Source organism: Alosa sapidissima, chromosome 14 (genome assembly GCF_018492685.1).
Source record: "Alosa sapidissima isolate fAloSap1 chromosome 14, fAloSap1.pri, whole genome shotgun sequence".
In the NCBI taxonomy this organism is placed as follows: domain Eukaryota; kingdom Metazoa; phylum Chordata; class Actinopteri; order Clupeiformes; family Clupeidae; genus Alosa; species Alosa sapidissima.
Genome location: NC_055970.1, coordinates 18,305,015 through 18,322,169, shown reverse-complemented (window position 1 = coordinate 18,322,169; position 17,155 = coordinate 18,305,015). Strand labels below are relative to the sequence as shown.

General features: G+C 48.3%; 1 protein-coding gene across 5 annotated transcripts in view; it reads left to right on the top strand.

Moving 5' to 3' along the window:
• Positions 1-17,155, top strand: part of LOC121681934 (cell migration inducing hyaluronidase 1) — a 63,854-nt gene that overhangs the window by 39,512 nt on the left and 7,187 nt on the right. For all 5 annotated transcript variants that reach the window (XM_042061894.1, XM_042061896.1, XM_042061897.1 and 2 more), the window contains 8 exons: positions 7,171-7,340; positions 8,711-8,920; positions 11,284-11,489; positions 14,418-14,487; positions 15,031-15,159; positions 16,019-16,104; positions 16,541-16,672; positions 17,036-17,071. In XM_042061894.1, the coding sequence (XP_041917828.1) occupies positions 7,171-7,340; positions 8,711-8,920; positions 11,284-11,489; positions 14,418-14,487; positions 15,031-15,159; positions 16,019-16,104; positions 16,541-16,672; positions 17,036-17,071 (1,039 nt within the window). The remainder of the gene's footprint in view (positions 1-7,170; positions 7,341-8,710; positions 8,921-11,283; positions 11,490-14,417; positions 14,488-15,030; positions 15,160-16,018; positions 16,105-16,540; positions 16,673-17,035; positions 17,072-17,155) is intronic.

The window sequence follows — 17,155 nt, the reverse complement described above, 5'->3', positions numbered from 1 at the left end:
TGTGTGGGAGGAAAAGGCCCCTGTCGGCTCACTAACACTTTTAAGATGTGTTTCTCCCCTGCTCTGACCTTTCCTTTGGCTGCCGAGCAAGCAGATGTATAGTGTGAATCTAGCGACAGACCCTTGGTCTTGATAGGGTTGATCTACCGACACACGGACAACAGGAGTCGCTGCACCGAGGACATCAAATATATAGCAATAGAAAAATAGACAAAGGATGAGCAATGGGAATGGCATTTTGGTGAACAGCGGTGGCTTTACTCTGTTGAGTCATGCTGCTGCACTGTGTAATAGATAGATAGAGATCTGACCGGGTTTTTCACTGGGAATGTTTTCTTTGTCCCAAAGCCTATTGGAGCAGACAATGATAAAGGGGAGACAACGAACACACACAGCTGCAACAGTGTGCCGGTCTGGTGTTTTATAACCGCTCGCTTATCGGCTGGGAGAGAGGGAGGGCTTTGCGGGGGAAGCTTGCCCTGGGTGTTGGGGAGAGGCTCATTTCTGCGATTGTTTTCCAAAGAGGATTAAGCATTCCTCCCATTTCAAAAGGTTAAATAATCACTGAAAACAAACACGTGTCGACTGTCACTCGGGAGAGATTGCTCGTCAAGACAGAGCCTCTCTGAAACGATGCACATAATAACCCCCCCCCCCCCCCCCCCCCCCTTGCAAAACCAGCACCACACACCCGGAGGTGTGGGCTGCACAACACGCTAGTCCATTTACCCGTGCACAGATTAAACACGCAAATCTCCACTGCGATGTTTTCACTTTCTCCTCTTGCACGAATCGCAGACGACGCCAGACTGCATGGTTCTGTTAGACCTCAAGTGAGACGCGATGTTCTCTCCTCGGGCTGCTTTTCTTCTTCGCCCCGTTTTCTTGTTTTGTTGGGTTGTTTGCTTTTTTAGCATTAGCATATTTTGGCACCTGCAACACTTTTTGTTCAGGTGGATCGCAGCTCACAGAGCAAGACTGATTTGGCTGTCTGTGTCTTGGGTGTTATTTGAAATGGGCTGCTCCATCAAGTTGCGTTCCCCAGATCCCCCTAACATTCTTGATCCGTTTTTTCTGTGTCTCCAAGTTACCGTACCCCACCCCACCCCCCACCCCCTTGGGAGAATGCTTGTCAGGTGGCCCATGTGTTATGCTGCACATCTTTAACTAACACGACATCAAATCCATCATCCTGCACCAGCAGAAATTTCTCTTTGTTTTTCGGTGTCTCTGAGAAGCAGCTCATCCCTTGTCACATTGACAAAGAGTTTTTTGCTTGTTAAATTGTCTTTTATTTATTCTTTTGAATGGCTTAGGCTGTCAGGATGACTCTGCTTGTTGCTAATTAGGAAGCCTTTATGTCTATTTCAAAGCACTTGTGTGTAGTATTGAGAAAAGGTGACTGATCATAAGAGTTGCTCTTGATGTGCATCAAATGGAGAGACCTGTGGTAGCTTTTTGTTGTAAACTGACAGACTACCTCCACATCCTTGCACCCTATCTCACTGTGAAATGTATTTTCTCAACAAAAACAAAAAAAAGCAACAAAAAAAGCAAAGCACTGCAAATTATGTAGGCGTGCCTGAGCCGTGCCTTCCTTATGAACGTGCTGAAACTTTGGGGGGATCATTACTGGCTTATTTGATTGGGGGCGGGGGGGGGGGGGGCAGTGATAATACCTTTGAGTGCTTTAAGAGTTTGGAATGCGTCCTTGCCAAAGGAAAGGAAAGAACAAAAAGAAGCCTCTCGCTGTGGGCCTGTCATAGAGCGCAGTGGAAAAGGACTTCGTGTTCCCCAGCTAATGGGAAGAATGGAATTCACCCTGACACTCCAAGTCCCCCCACTTGCATATAACTGTTCCTCCTGGAGAGAAACTCAAGAGGCTCTTTGGAACTGGAATGGATGCACCTTAGAACTCCTTTCTGTTCCGTTGTTGTCAGCAGCCAGTCTTTCCCCTAATGTCATTTCCCCTGTGACAGTTATCCTCGTCTGACATTAGTTCAGAGCTTTTTTGGTGAAGCTTTGTTTTGTTTTGTTTCCATTTTGCTACCCTGTTATTCCTTGTGACATCTCTCCCCGCTCCGCTAGGGTTTCGTCTATTTTGGGAGGCGAAAACCCAGACTCCTCACATTAGCCTGCCCTTATAAACTTCTTTTTTTTTCTAAAGGAACCCCTCCAGCATTGCTTGTCCCACGGAATTTTCCAATTAGGAGTGCTCATTGCTCTTGGCTGATGATAGGTATAGTCAGAGCATGCCTGTGGCCATTGGTCGGACATACATTCTTTCAGTGCAAGCGAAAGGACACACATCAGCACATCCTCCTAAGAGGGGAACAAACCAGGCCGCTGTCTGACCCTCCACAGCAGAACCCTCTGATAATATGTGCATCATATGAAAGAACACAGGCTCGTTTATGGCCTGCACACATGCCCCTACACTGAACCCCACAGGTTCGTCTGCATTCATTATAGACCCACAGGTCAGACCTCACCCCCTCCCCCTCCAAAAACACCTCTCCCTCAAACCCCAGGCCACCCAATTAGATGCTAGTATCCCGGTGACTTTTAACCAGGGAGAGAGAAAAATAGACTTCCTTCCTCTCTAGCACCTGTAGCTACTTGTGTCTCTGTGTGTGTATGTGTGTGTCTGTGTGTGTGTATATGTGTGTGTGTGTGTGTGTGTGTGTGCGTGTCTGTGTGTGTGTGTATGTGTGTGCGTCTGTGTGTGTACGTGTGTATATGTGTGTGAGCGTGTGCGTGTGTGTGTGCGTGTCTGTGTATGCGTGTCTGTGCGTGTGTGTGCGTGTCTGTGTGTGCGTGTCTGTGTGTGTGTGTGTGTGTGTGCATATGTGTGTCTGTGCGTGTCTGTGTGTGTGTGTGTGTGTGTGTGTGTGTGTGTGTGTGTGTGTGTGTGTGTGTGTGTGTGTGTGTGTGTGTGGTGGAGAGATGCAGCAGCGGCTAATCACTCAGTGGAGATAGCGTGAGTCATACGGCGGGGGATCCCGTCCACGGCGCGGCCTGCAGGATTGTTTCCGAGAGAGTCGACTCCACAAAACAGGTCACGCATTCTCATTAACTGTTGCCAGCAATTTGTCCCTACGCCACTTGCACGAAAGGAAAAAAAAAAACAATCATTCCATCGGAGTAAAGGGATTATCATGTTGCACACCAATGATACCCCGCGGCGGGGAATGTCAAAAACAATGTGTCTTTGGCACTGGCGCTTGGCTCTGGCTGTAATATTGCGACGGGAGGTGCTGATATGTGAATATGATCTCCCCCTCTATCTCCCTCCATCCCTGCCATTGTGAAGACAGATTGGAAGGCCCACCTGTTTGTTTGCAGGCGAATGACTGATTACCAGACAAGGGTGAGAGGTGGAGTTTGTGGAGTTGGTGGTGGTGGGGCTCTGGTTGGAGGGCCGTTTGCGTGTGCTGTCTCAGATAGCCCAGACATACCTGTGTATGAGCTGTCAGGTGGTGACGGTGCAATTAGATGCAGCCACATTTCTCTCCGGTGTCAGGTGATGACAGCGAGATACATGGGGCCCTGGAGAGTAGAGTGGGCTGTCACAGCCATGAGAGAGAGAGAGAGAGAGAGAGAGAGAGAGAGAGAGAGTGTGAGTGAGTGTTGGGGGGTTGTGTGTGGTGTTGTTATGTGCCTATTTTAACACTATATGTGTTTGAGTGGGTATATGTTTAGCATGTTGGTATGTAACATACTGTAGCTCAATATCTTATTTTGCATGCACTGAAAGAGTTATGGATGTGAGCACGTTTGTGTGTGTGTGTGTGTGTGTGTTGTGGGTGTGCACTTGCCTTAGTGAATGTCAGCTGCACTGGCCGTTGATGTACAGAGATGTGGCACACCACTCACCCCTCTCTCTCGGAGCAGTGCCCCCCCCCCCCCCCCCCCCCCCCCAGACAGGCTCTGGCTCCGGTCCCCCTCCCACCCTCCTCTGTCTCAGCCTGGGCCCGGGGCCTGAGTGGCCCTGCCTTTGTCTCTCTGGTGTCCTCCAGTGCCCTGCTGATGCGGGTGCCTCATCTGCCCTCCCTCCTGTGCGTCCACCAGGAGACACGACATGGAGTTCAAGGATGCCTGAACGAGAGAGATTTGAGTCGGGTCAGCTTCTCCACTGAGACCACTTGCACTCCACCACACTAAATGGTTGTCCTTAATAACAGTGGTTTGCTGTCCGTTGTTGTTGTCACAGCACTCCAGTGCCACTCAGGTTTTCTGTGGGCCTTGGGCAAAATAGGTCTGAGTTTGATGTGAGTGTGAGAGTGTGTGTTTATGCGTGTGTATGCTTATGTGTATATGTGTATTTAACAACAACAGAAAGAGAAAGAGAGGAGAGGTTGTGGAAACAAAAGCAATTGCATTTTTCTTGCTTGTAAAATTATTTGCATCTAAACATGTGCATGGCATCTATGGTATGTAATTGGTAAACTGTGAAAATTGTAGTGATATGTATGTGTGTGTGTGTGTGTGTGTGTGTGTGTGTGTGTGTGAAAATCACAGAGTGCCTCACATGCCAGCTACAGCCCTCCTCTGCTCTCTCTCTCTCCACCCTCGACCACCTGAGAATGCCCCGGCCAGAGACCGATTAGAGCCACCACTGCATGCCACTGTTGCATCGCCTTTTCCACTCTTCCATGTCTGTTCCCCCGCCAGCAGCACATCAACTGATTGGACACGGCTCAGTCGGAGACGCTTGGTCAGGCGGCTGGCCGGACGGCCACTCTCCGCGCTCTCTGATTGAGTGCAGACCCGGGCTTCCTCGCCTGAGAGCTGCCAGCCAAACAGTGGGAGGCAATTAGACAGCTGCAGATCCAAAATCAGATTTAATGCGGCCTATTAGAATAATTGAAAAGATGAACTTGATGCAAAATGCTCTCTCCACGCTGAGGCCCAGCGGCGATGATTCAGACCTCCCTCCCTCCCTCGCTTTTTCTCTCTTTCTTTGTTTTTTTCTCTTTCTCTCACCTTCTTTCTTTGCCCCATTTCTCTTCCTCTCCCTCCCTCAGTCTCTCTCTTCCTACTTCCCTCTCTCCCTTTTTTCTCTCTCCCTCTTTCATTCCTTCTTTCTCCTTTTTTACTCTATCCTTCTCTCTGCCTTTCATTCCTTTCCCTCTTCCTGTATATCTCTCTCTCCCTTTCTCTCTCCCTATCACCTCTTCCCCCCTCTCTCCCTTTCTCTCTCCCTATCACCTCTTCCCCCCTCTCTCCCTGTCTCTCTCTCCATCTTTCTTTCTCGCTGTCACTCCTTTCTCTCTTTCTCTGTCTCTCTCTCTGTAACCTTTCTCTTTCTCCCTCTCTCAATTCAATTCAATTCAATGAGCTTTATTGGCATGACTGTAAGTGTTACAATGTTGCCAAAGCAGTAATTACATGAAAAGAATGAGCAATTAATAGTAATAATAACAAAAATTGACAGTCTCTCTCTGTCTCTCTCTCTGTAACCTTTCTCTTTCTCCTCCTCTCTCTCTCTCTCTCTCTCTCTCTCTCTCTCTAACCTTTCTCTCTCCCCGTCTCTGTCTTTCTCTGCCCATAATGAGCCGATGTGGAGTCCACGTCTCTGACCCGTCGCTCACAGCCGTTGTTGCTCTTGGCGCGCGCTACCGTGGATGAGTGGGGGCTGTCGTCATGCTGAAAAAATAAACGTGCAAATAAATAAAGCCCTAAAAGGGCCCTTTCATCCATTAGGGGAAAGCAATTGGAGCACGTGTGTCGCCCAGTCCTGTGTGATTTTACCCAGAGTGGCTTTCTCCTGGCACAGGGAAATAAAAGTGTGTGTGTGTGTGTTTGTTTTCTGTCCTTCCCATTAGTCATCTGCAGACCAACATAACCATCTCCGCTCAAACTATCTGGGTCACACACCCCACTCAAGCATCTGTATCTCTCATACACTGTCAACACTCCCGTTTTTCCCGGGTTTCTCCCATATTTCAAGGTCATCTCCCAGCACCCTCCCGTTTTGTTATTTCTCCCGGAAAACTCCCGTAATTTGCATGGCCATCAAACTTCATTTTAAAATCATGGATGCATTCAGGTTGCCAGATTGTGTATGAAATACACCCTACACATACACGATCACTTAGTTTCAATTTCAACCGTTTTGTCATAGGCTAAAACCTGGCAACCCAAAACCCAAATAAGGAAGCGGGTGCCAACTGCGCAGCCTGAGTCTCGTCGTTAGCAAGCGGGCTAGATGAATGGCCTACTCCAGAACTAGCTGTTGTGAAATTGTTGGGAATTTAATTGATTAACACATCACATAAACTGTTATTGAGTGTTGTTGATACACTGAACTTGTTCCCTCGGAACCAAATCTGACCGCAAGCTGCTTTGGAGTTTTGGAAGTAGGCTGCAGGCAGGTCCAGGCAGGTATGGTGGATACATAACTGGCATGCGTAAGGTAATGGTAAGGTAAAAGCAACGACCGAAATGCAGTGTTGAAACACGTGTATGAAACGTATTAAATATTCAAACACAGATCCGGTATAAACACTGACCCCCCCCCCCCCCCCGAAAAAAAATCTCCCGTTTTTGAAAAGCTAAATGTTGACAGGTATGGTATCTCTCTTCCCTCCCTCCCTCCATCTTTATCTCTCCTCTCTCTTTACTCTTCCCTCCATCTCTCCTCTCTCATTCCTCTTCCCTCCATCTCTCCTCTCTCATTCCTCTTCCCTCCATCTCTCTCTCTCCTCTTCCCTCCATCTTTCTCTCAGCCTAGTCCCCCTCTCTCTGTCCCAGTCTCAATGTTTTTACCCCTTGCTCTTTTAGTCCTCCATTCCATCTCTCTTTTTTATTCACTCTATTTCTCTCTCTCTCTCACACACACACACACACACACACACACACACAGTCTCACTTCTCATTTGAAGTTCTGGATTGTCCTTGAGAAATGTTCTTTGGCCCCACTGCCTGGTTGAGAGCGAGAGTGAGTGAGAGTGAGTGTGTGTGTGTGTGTGTGTGTGTGTGTGTGTGTGAGTGCTGTCTGAATGGTACATTACTGTGGCATCTGCTGCTGCTTCTGGAGAACGCTGCTAATGGCTGCTCTCCCGCGGCCTCCACGTGACTGCTGACTGACCACCGCCGCTCAAGCAGAGGACGGAGAATGATGATTGTGTGTGTGTGTGTGTGTGTGTGTGTTGGTCCCCTCCGCAGGCAAGCCAGTCTTCGTGCACATGGGCGAGGAGGTGGACGGGGTGGACATGCGGGCGGAGGTGGGCCTGCTGACCCGGAACATCCTCATCCATGGGGAGATGCAACCCACCTGCTACGGCACCGAGGCCTGCAAGTTCTTCGACTTCGACACCTTCGGTGGCCATCTAAAGGTACGGACGGACGACAACACATGACACCCCCCTTGTCCTGCCAGCACATGATGGGAGAAAGCCTTGGGGACCCCTGACGCCTGTGCTAATCCCCGTTATCCCCTTCTGTCATTCACAATTAAGCAGACACTTTGTGATCTAGTCACCCAGTATGACATGTAATGCCTTTTGTCCAGTTTGTAACAAGCAACGATGATGAAAATTGAAGGAATGTTTGTACTGAATCAAGTAAACAGTTGTGACTTAGCTAATGAGATTTTAACACTTGTACATTCTCCAAACAAAGCCATGTCATTGGTACAGTACATCGCTGATGAGTTATTGCACTTGGCAGATCATTTATACATCTCCTTAAATGCTTGCTCTCGTCAATTTGAAAAGCAGTGAGTAATTTAACCACAGCCAGATGTGTTATTGCAGAAGTGGGACACGGGAATGTCAGAAACCAAGAACAAATCCCTATTAGGCTTAATGACACTCATATCAAGCACCGCTCCAATCACTCTCATTAAAATAGCAGAGCTGGAATGACACGGTGACCCTTTATTTAACATCTGACTGGAGTGTTTTGACTCTTGGCTTCGAGGGTTTTTGTTTATCGACAGTTTCGGTCACAATTAAAGGCTTTGGAAGGAGGCATGGCATCGCCTCTGTGACCCCCGGACAAATTCCTCTGATTGCTCCTCCGCAAACTCATCTAATTAAGTAATACCGGGGCGGGAGGAAACAAGTCCAAGGCCGCGAGGCTGGAACTAGGTCAGTTCGCGAGTCCGGGCTGGCCCACTACAGCGCAGGAACGGAACGGACCAGTGTGAGTCTCTCAGGCGCTCCCACGGGACGGCCAGATACCGCAGAATGTATTTCTATCCCTGGACCCTCTGTCCCTCACTGGAGCCTGGAGGGGGGTTGGGGGGGTATAGGGTTTGGGGTGGGTGGAGGGGGGCACATCCCATATTTCGAATGCGCCAACAAGCCAGTCCCTAATCAGGAGTCCCCAGGGAAGCGAGAATGCAATCCCGAAATGGATATGCAGGGGCAAGGAAGGTCCTGGTGAATATGGATTCAGATATGAAATACATATCCCTGGCACGCGTATGTGCATACATATCATCCACTCATCATCTTTTTTTTTTCTGCTTTCCACATATGCAGCTTGTCAGTTATGTTTATATCAGCTTTCCTCTATCATCACCCCTCCACATGTCTGTCTTTCTGCCTGTCTGTCTCTCTCTCTCTCTGGTTTGAGGACTGATCCAATACAAGGGTGTTAAACCTCTCTCTCTCTCTCGCTCTCTCTCTCCCTGTCTGTCTCTGTCTGTCTGTCTGTCTCTCTCTCTCTCTCCCTCCCTCTCTCTGTCTCTGTCTCTCAGGTGGAGAGGGGTTTTCGAGCGGTGCACGTGGAGGGGGTGGAGCTGAAGCACATGGGTCAACAGTCTATGGGTCACTACCCGGTGCACTTCCACATGAATGGAGACGTGGACGAGAAGGGCGGCTACAACCCCCCCACCTACGTGCGTGACCTCTCCATCCACCACACCTTCTCCCGCTGCGTCACCGTGCACGGATCCAATGGGCTTCTGGTGAGACACACACACACTCCCCCCCCCCCCCCCCCCCCCCCCCCCCCCCCCTCTCTCTCTCTCTCTCTCTCTCTCTCACACACACACTCCCTCTCTCTCTCTCTCTCTCTCACACACACACTCCCTCTCTCTCTCTATCTCTCTCTCCCTCTCTCTCTCACACACACACACTCTCTCTCCGTCTCTCTCTTTCTCACACACACACACACTCACTCACACACACACACTCACTCTCCGTCTCTCTCTCTTACTCACACACACACACACACACACACTCACTCACTCACTCACTCTCTTTCTCTCTCTTTCCTTTTCTCTCTCTCATACACACTTAGTCACTCACAAACTCATACACAGACACACACTGGCACCCACATAAACACACAAACACTGTCTAAACACACAAGCATATGCACAGAGCATATGCATAGACATAGCCACACACACACACACACACACACACACACACACACACACACAAACACACACACCAGCCTAGTTCTTGAAGTCTGTGTGCACATCAGACCGCCAGTAAGCTTCCTGTAAGCCTCAGATCACCATTTTAAAGTCTCTCCCGAAAAATAAGGCCAATTAGGGAATCAGATGCGACAAATGACAAGGAAAAGAAGTAATTAGCTGCAAACGAATGCAGTTTGGGCCGTTAATGAGCTGAGCGTGGGCTCAGCTGAGCGCAGCCATGGCTCCTCGGGGTCCCTGGGGGCCTCCAGTCGATTCAGATGCTAAAACCTCCATCCCGGCGGAGGGGAGCAGGGGACGGCAGCGGGCGGAGCAGGCGCGCCGTGGCTTTCATCTCGGCTCCAGCCTCCACCTCCACACCGCAGGGTGAAAAGTTCAGTGGCTGCCGCGCCATCTCGTTGGCTCCCTCGTCGGCCCCCATATCTGTCGCGTGCAGCCAGACGGATGTTGGTCCGGGGGGTAGGAAGTCGGGCCAATAGGGGAGGCGGTCGCTGCACCGCAGGTCGATTATTGCCGTGAGCGGGCGGGTAGTCGCCATGACAGTACGGCAGTGGTAATAACGTGCTGCCCCTCAGTGCTTTTCTCTCCCTCAGGGGTTCTGGGACCCCCATGGGAGCCAGACATGCAACAGATTATACTCCTGTGTGAGATTAGTCACAGGTCCCAGATCAAATCCTTGACCTTGGTTAATTAGTGCCAAACACTGACAATGAAGATAGAGAGCATGAGGAAAATGAAATGCTAACTGTACTGGGAACAGTCCTCTAGCATGCCTCAATGCATGTCACTCTGACAACCCTGTGTGTATAAAGGAAAGACATCGCTGGAGATGTTTTACTGACTACTTTTTTATACAGTTTTATACATTACACAAGGACAATGTAACTATTCTTAAGAACTGTGGGTTCCCATTAGAATAGGTTATCCTTGTTGTATTTATTTATTTTATGTATTTAGCATTAGTGCGTACTAGGATGATAACTGTCTGTTACTGTGATAAATGGCTGTACACAGTGGTTGTGCTTTCCCCACATGAGCTCAAACAGGTATGTTGTATGTGTATTTGTGTATGTGTATTTGTCTTACTGAAGTACCTCTTACCGTGTGGGGGTTAAGCCCAGTAAAGAAATGGCGGAAAGCATGTGGAGCATTTCCTAGTTTATCATGAGCAGACTTTGAGGAAGGCTGCTGTCGCCACGGTGACATCCCAGCATGACAGTGCTGGTGGCTCGGCGGTCCTGATGCTGAGGGGAGGATCTCTGGTGAGCCTGTGCTGCGATGTGATTAACAGGGCTAAACTGAAGCCTCCACTGGCTCTTATCTGCCAGATAACATCATGGCTGCCGTGGGCTCCTTCTTGTTTCTTCTCTCGTGAGTTGCCCCGTTGTTTTGAAGCTCTTAATGATATAAGTGTAAACACAAACACATCTTTTCCTCTTGCTGTCAGGAGAGAGATAAGCCTTAATCACAGCAGGGGGGTGAGAGACTGTCTGAAAGTGTGTGGGTGGGAGCACTGAGCCGCAGGCCTCTTCAATGTCACTCTCTCTCTCTCGCTCTCTCTATCACTCCCTCTATCCCTGTCTGTCTTTCTCTCTCCTCCTTTCATTGTCTTCTCTCTCTCTCTCTCTCTCTTTCTATTAATTTTCAATTCAAAGTAGCTTTATTGGCATTACCATTAGAGTGTTACAAGAAGGCACCGGTAATGATTTCAAGGAAAAAGCTAAACAAACAAGTGCATCAACAAGAATTAAACATTTGCATTGAGTTTAACTCAGTGGAATATTTGCACACAAACATTGCACACCCATATAAGACAGAATTCACATTCCACATATATACACTAAATTAAAATAGCAAATGGTGAATGGTATTGTGTGTCTCTGCAGGTGAAGGATATAGTGGGCTATGATGCGCTGGGGCACTGCTTCTTCACTGAGGATGGGCCAGAGGAGAGGAACACTTTTGACCACTGCCTGGGGCTGATGATCAAAGCCGGCACTCTGCTGCCCTCCGACAGGGACAGTAAGATGTGCCGTGACATCACCAACGGAGCTTTCCCCGGCTACGTGGCCAAACCGCGGCAAGACTGCAGGTGAGGAACACACGGATGACACGGAACACACACACACACACACACATACGGATGCACATATACGGATGCACATACACACACACGCACATACAGGTACACAAACACACATATAGGTACACAAACACCAACACTATCCTCTAGTAGACTGTCACAATAGCACTAATCTAAGATGCAAACAATAGAAAACTCTGCAGACTTATGCTTGAAGTGCAACTGCGCACTGCAGGTGGATAAACCCACAGGAAGTTGATGCAGCTCTCCAGCTCCACATGATGTGATGATGTGGTGCCTCATGCAGATCTTTGCCTGCGTGCTTAGTATTTTTTTAGCTTCACAGTAGCAAGGCCATTTAGGGAAACATTACATATAATCATTTTCTGGGAAAATAGCTCTTTTTGCTAAAGTATAATATAATAGCACCATTTGCAAAGACTGGTTAAAGGAGGTTGTTGTCACGACAACATGATTATTTTTCACAAATTTTATTTTCTCATCAAGGCCTGGTGTTGACAGGAAAGGCAGTTTGACATTACAATTGCTGTTATTGGAAAATGAATAAGAAAAAATGAAAAACGCAGAAATCTTTTTCGGCTACAGCAGTCATTTAATGTCTCTAATTCAAGGTAACGTAAGGTAAGGTAAGGTAACTTTATTTGTGCCCAAGGGTAGATTTGGTTGCAGTTAAAAAGAGTGGGGTTCTTACACACACATATAGATGACATTAAAGACATTGACAGAAAACAGTGACATAACAGTGGCAACAGTGCTCCAGACATAGAAATATAGATTAAAAAGTATACATGAATATTATTAGTATAAAAATGCAGAATAATTCATCCTCCCTTTTCTCCAGAACATGACGCCTTTAAAAAAACACACAATTCTGATGAAGAAGTTTATCATTTCACAAGAGTACGAAACCCAGAAATGGCGCAACAAATCTCCTCTGAGTAATATCACAGGAATCTTTTCTTCTATCAGGCTTTTATTTCTTGGCTGAGAGTAAGCATGATACATTCCAGCATTTATCTGAGGACGGTAAAGAACACCAACTCTGAATGAAAATGCTTATGAGTGTGGGATTGCACATCTTAACTTTTTTTTTAGAAGTCCGTAGGGGTGTCAAGCCCATAATTGCTGAGCGGGAACATGCATAAATGCCTCACAATCCATCAAAGGAGGAAGGAGAAGCGGATGGAGGGAGGGAAGGAGGGAGGGAAGGAGGGAGGGGAAGAGAGGAGGAGTAAAAAAAAAAAAACAAGCCTGTCTCTCACATCATCTACGAGAGAGTGATGCCTGCAGGGCGACTAAACTGCACCAGCGACGAGCGAGAGCCACTGGTAGACCCACACGTGTGCCCCTGCCAAGGCCTCCGGGCGTCGAATTACTTTCTTCCGATCCGTCCACTCACCTGGACGTCTGGAGCTCGGGACATCGGATTTTCACAAATTTAAGATGCAACGGAGGTGCGGTGCGGTGCGGTGTGGTGCGCGCAGCGTACAGATAACAGGGGCCAGCCTTTAATTTCCTGTGTCTGAATAGACATCAGAGGCATGTGAGGTGAAGAGAGAGACGAGAGGGAAAAGAAGAGAGAGGAAGAGAGAGAGAGAGAGAGAGAGAGAGAGAGAGAGAGAGAGAGATCGTAAAGCCTTTATTCTCAGGTATAACAGAGGGATGGTATAGTAATTACTGGGTAGCACTGACAGCTCTCAGAGATGGTTGTTATCCCTGCTAAAAGACGCGACTGGAATGACTTCTCCACTGTGGCACAGCTGCAGCCAAAGACGCTGCATGCTACAGCAGGCACAGGAACAGACTTATACTTACAATACATATAGTAACCACAAATTATCCAAAGATATATATATATATATATATATATATACAACATAAACAGTAATTCTGAGGCACTCAAAAGGAATATAAATTAAAAAGCCTTTATTTTAAATTTGGCTATCCATTAAAAAACCTGCCAACATGTTTCGGTCTCTGTGGCCTCCTTCAGGGCAAATATATATATATATATATATATATATATATATATATATATATATACACACACACACACACACACGTGAGCATACAGTAGTGTGTGCAAACTCACACACGCCCCTTTCCCTTCAGTTTGCAACACAGTGTGTGAAATGAGAGAGCGTTGTCATAGATATTAGTATGGTGGAGGGCACAGCTACTCCTGGTGTCAGCCATGCGGTGCCAGTCGGTGCCCGTGCCCAGTGATCCAGTGGGTCGGAGCAGTCAGAGCAGCTCAGCCACAATTAGAGGAGCTCTCCATCAAGCCGCCGGGTCAGGAACAGTAGTTCGCTCGCTCTCCCTCACTTCCTCACTCGCTCACTCACTCTGCCCATGCATTTTTAACCAAGAAATCCTCTAACTCTTTACTAGAGGCACCTCTCTCTCTCTCTCTCCCTCACCCTTTCTTGCAATCTCTCAAGGCCCTGTTTATTAACGCGTAGTCACCAGTCATCGGCTTAAGCGACTTTTAAAACAATTGCTGTACAGCAGCAGGCGTTGATTACCAAGCCTTAGCCTTAGGACTGTCTGTGTGTAACCTAATCAAACCTCTGAGACGCGGTGTGCTGTGCCTGTTGCCACTGGCCAGTAGGCACGCTGTGATTAGGGGTGGTGATTACGATTGCTGCCCCGGCTCAGATTTGCTTGCCGCTTTTATTGCGCTTGCAGAAGGAGACTGCAAAATCAGACCACAGGGTAGCGCGGTGGCTTTCCGGGGTGAGAGAGGAGTCAGGGGCACTGGGGTCCTAATCAGGACCCAACTGCACCTCTATCAACCCAAGTCTTATTTCTCTTCCACTCTTTCTCTCTTTCTATCTCTCTCTCTCATATGTTCTTTCTATCTCTCTCTCTCTCTCTCTCTCTCCCTCTCTCTCTCCCTCTCTGCTGTCCCCACAGTGCCACGTCCACCTTCTGGATGGCCAACCCCAATAACAACCTCATCAACTGTGCAGCTGCGGGCTCGGAGGTTAGTGCTGCTCCGCGGCCCCCCGCCGCCCCCACACACACACACACACACACACACCTCTGTCTGCCCGCTCCCCTCCCCTTGGCCAGCCAGCCAAGGCTGATTAATGACACTCTGGTACCAATGTCCACATCCCCTCCAACAAAACAGGCCATGCCACGGCTGCTGCCTCTGCCCCAGTCGCAATCGGCATGGCTGTGCCCAGGAGGTTATGGCTCTGAATTGTGTGTGTGTGCGTGTGTGTGTGTGTGCGTGCATTCCGTGTGTGTGTTTTTGACTGTGAGAGTATGTCTGTGAGTGAGTGTTTCACTCTACAGTGTGCATGTAGATTCTAGTTATTCTAGAACATTCACACCATTCTGACACTCTTTTGGTATAAGCCTGTGTGCCCTACATATAAGGCGTATGTGTGTTGCTGCACCACTTTTCTCCATGTGGATATAAATAAATGGTTAAAATTTGTGTGTGTGTTCATGTGTGTGTGTGTGTGTGTGTGTGTGTGTATGTGTGTGTGTGTTTGTGTGCGTGTGCAATGTCTTGCAGGAGACGGGTTTCTGGTTCATCTTCCATCACATCCCCACGGGGCCATCTGAGGGCATGTACTCTCCAGGCAGGACAGAACACACCCCCATGGGACAGTTCATCAACAACCGCGCCCACTCCAACTACAGGGTAAGAACCACAAGATCCACCCAGACACAGATCAGAGAGGAGAGTCAGAGGCCACAAGCAGAGAGAGAGTGAAACATAGAACGTGCTACAGCGAGAAGATGAAATGGAGAGCACGAGAGAGAAAGAGAGAGAGAGAGTGAGAGAAAGAAAGAGAGAGAGAGAAAGATGGAGAAAGAGACGCCGACAGTATGACCACACTTCTCACAAGCCATTCTGCACCCTGTAACGAGGCCACAGCAAGATTGATGGACTCGGGACGGGGCTGGAGAAGGGAGGGGGGATGGGGCGAAGTCGAGGAAGAGGAGAGAACAGGAGAGGCTCTTCTTCCTGAATTCTGCTCTTGTAATGTATGGCGCTGCTCCCTAACACCCCAATTTAATTGAAATATAATTCAACTCAAGCTGCGGCGCCTGATTTAATAAAACATCTGCGATGAAGGATTGCCGGGCCTCAGAAGGTGGCATCGCCGGGCATAAACAATGTGGCTTTGGGCCTAAAGCGCAGACGATCAGAGCGTCGCCGCGAGCAACAGGCGTTAGACGGAGAAATGAGTGTACGATAAGCGTGCGTGTCAGGCCTTTAATCTTGTGTGCATGACTAAAGTTCAGCATCAAAACAGATTTATGAAGTCAACGTCCTTGCAGATACATATCTTCGGGAGCATTCATGCAGATACACTTGGTTAGCCAAAGGAGAATTCCACTGTTTGTCTCCTGCGATTTGTTTGATATGTTTGTTTTGGAATTGTGCACAGAGAATGAATAGTGAGTCATGATATTGTTCTATCTTTCTCTTCCTCCCTCCCTCTCTCTCTCTCTCTGTGTTTCTTCCTGTCGGATCGGTGTGTTCTGTGCTCCAGGCAGGGATGATCCTTGACAATGGAGTGAAAACTACTGAAGCCAACGCCAAGGACAAGAGGCCGTTCCTCTCGCTGGTGGGCGCGAGGTGAGCACTCTACCCATTTCCTCCCATTTGCTCGCCTTTCATGTGCGGCACATCTTCGCCCATCACGTCCCACCGGGGGCCTGGCACATTACGCACGCAGAGCTGGCTGGCGAGCTGTCAGGTTAAGTGCAGCTCTGCCTGTGAATCCGCACGCTCACAGAAGGCATCAAACTGTCTGCCGCCCCATCTCCATCTGCCATGACCAGCGGCAAGAGAATGAGTCACTGTGCAAGCCTGATCTTTATGCCGGCATAATCGAAAGCCACCATTAAGCTCTGAGACATTGGGCTAATTGAATGAGCTCTAGGGAGTTGCAGAGCATAGTCAAGCGTTTAGAGATGACATGTTTTTCTTGTATGTTATTTTTGTCACATTTTTGTCTCTTAATTTTTTTTTTTTTTTTTTTCTATTTCCCCTGTTCTGGTTCCCGTTGCAGATACGGCCCACATCTGGATGCTGACCCGTTCAAGCCCAGGGTCCCAGCGCTGATCCACCACTTTGTGGCCTACAAGAACGAGGACCACGGGGCGTGGCTGCGAGGAGGAGACGTGTGGCTGGACGACTGCCAGTGAGTAGCAGGCCTCGCGCCGACACCCGTCACTGCGTCTCTGCAGTGACCGACCCTAAGGGGCGGACGTGGACAGAGATGTCCGCAGCTCAGTTGAGCTGTAATTTCCTACAGTGGAATTCTGTTAGTCATTCAGGGGAAGCGAAATCTGACATGATCTACTGGTGTGCTGCATGCACCCACAATTCACTCTATGATGGCTGACATAAGCCAGCAGCATGCGCTCAATTGTATTTTGTTTTTACATTAATCATATGTTGTGCTATTTGTATGTACAGTACTAGAGGCTTACCATACGTCTCTTAGCTCATTTCATATGCATGGTTTATGGTGGTTTAACTGCTGTCATGTTTTCTTCGACAGATTTGCTGATAATGGTATTGGCCTGACGCTCGCCAGGTAAGGGTGTGCTCTTTAAAGATATGCATGCATTTATGGGAATATGAATTGATGTGTTTTATTTATGGAACGTCTTGTACGACC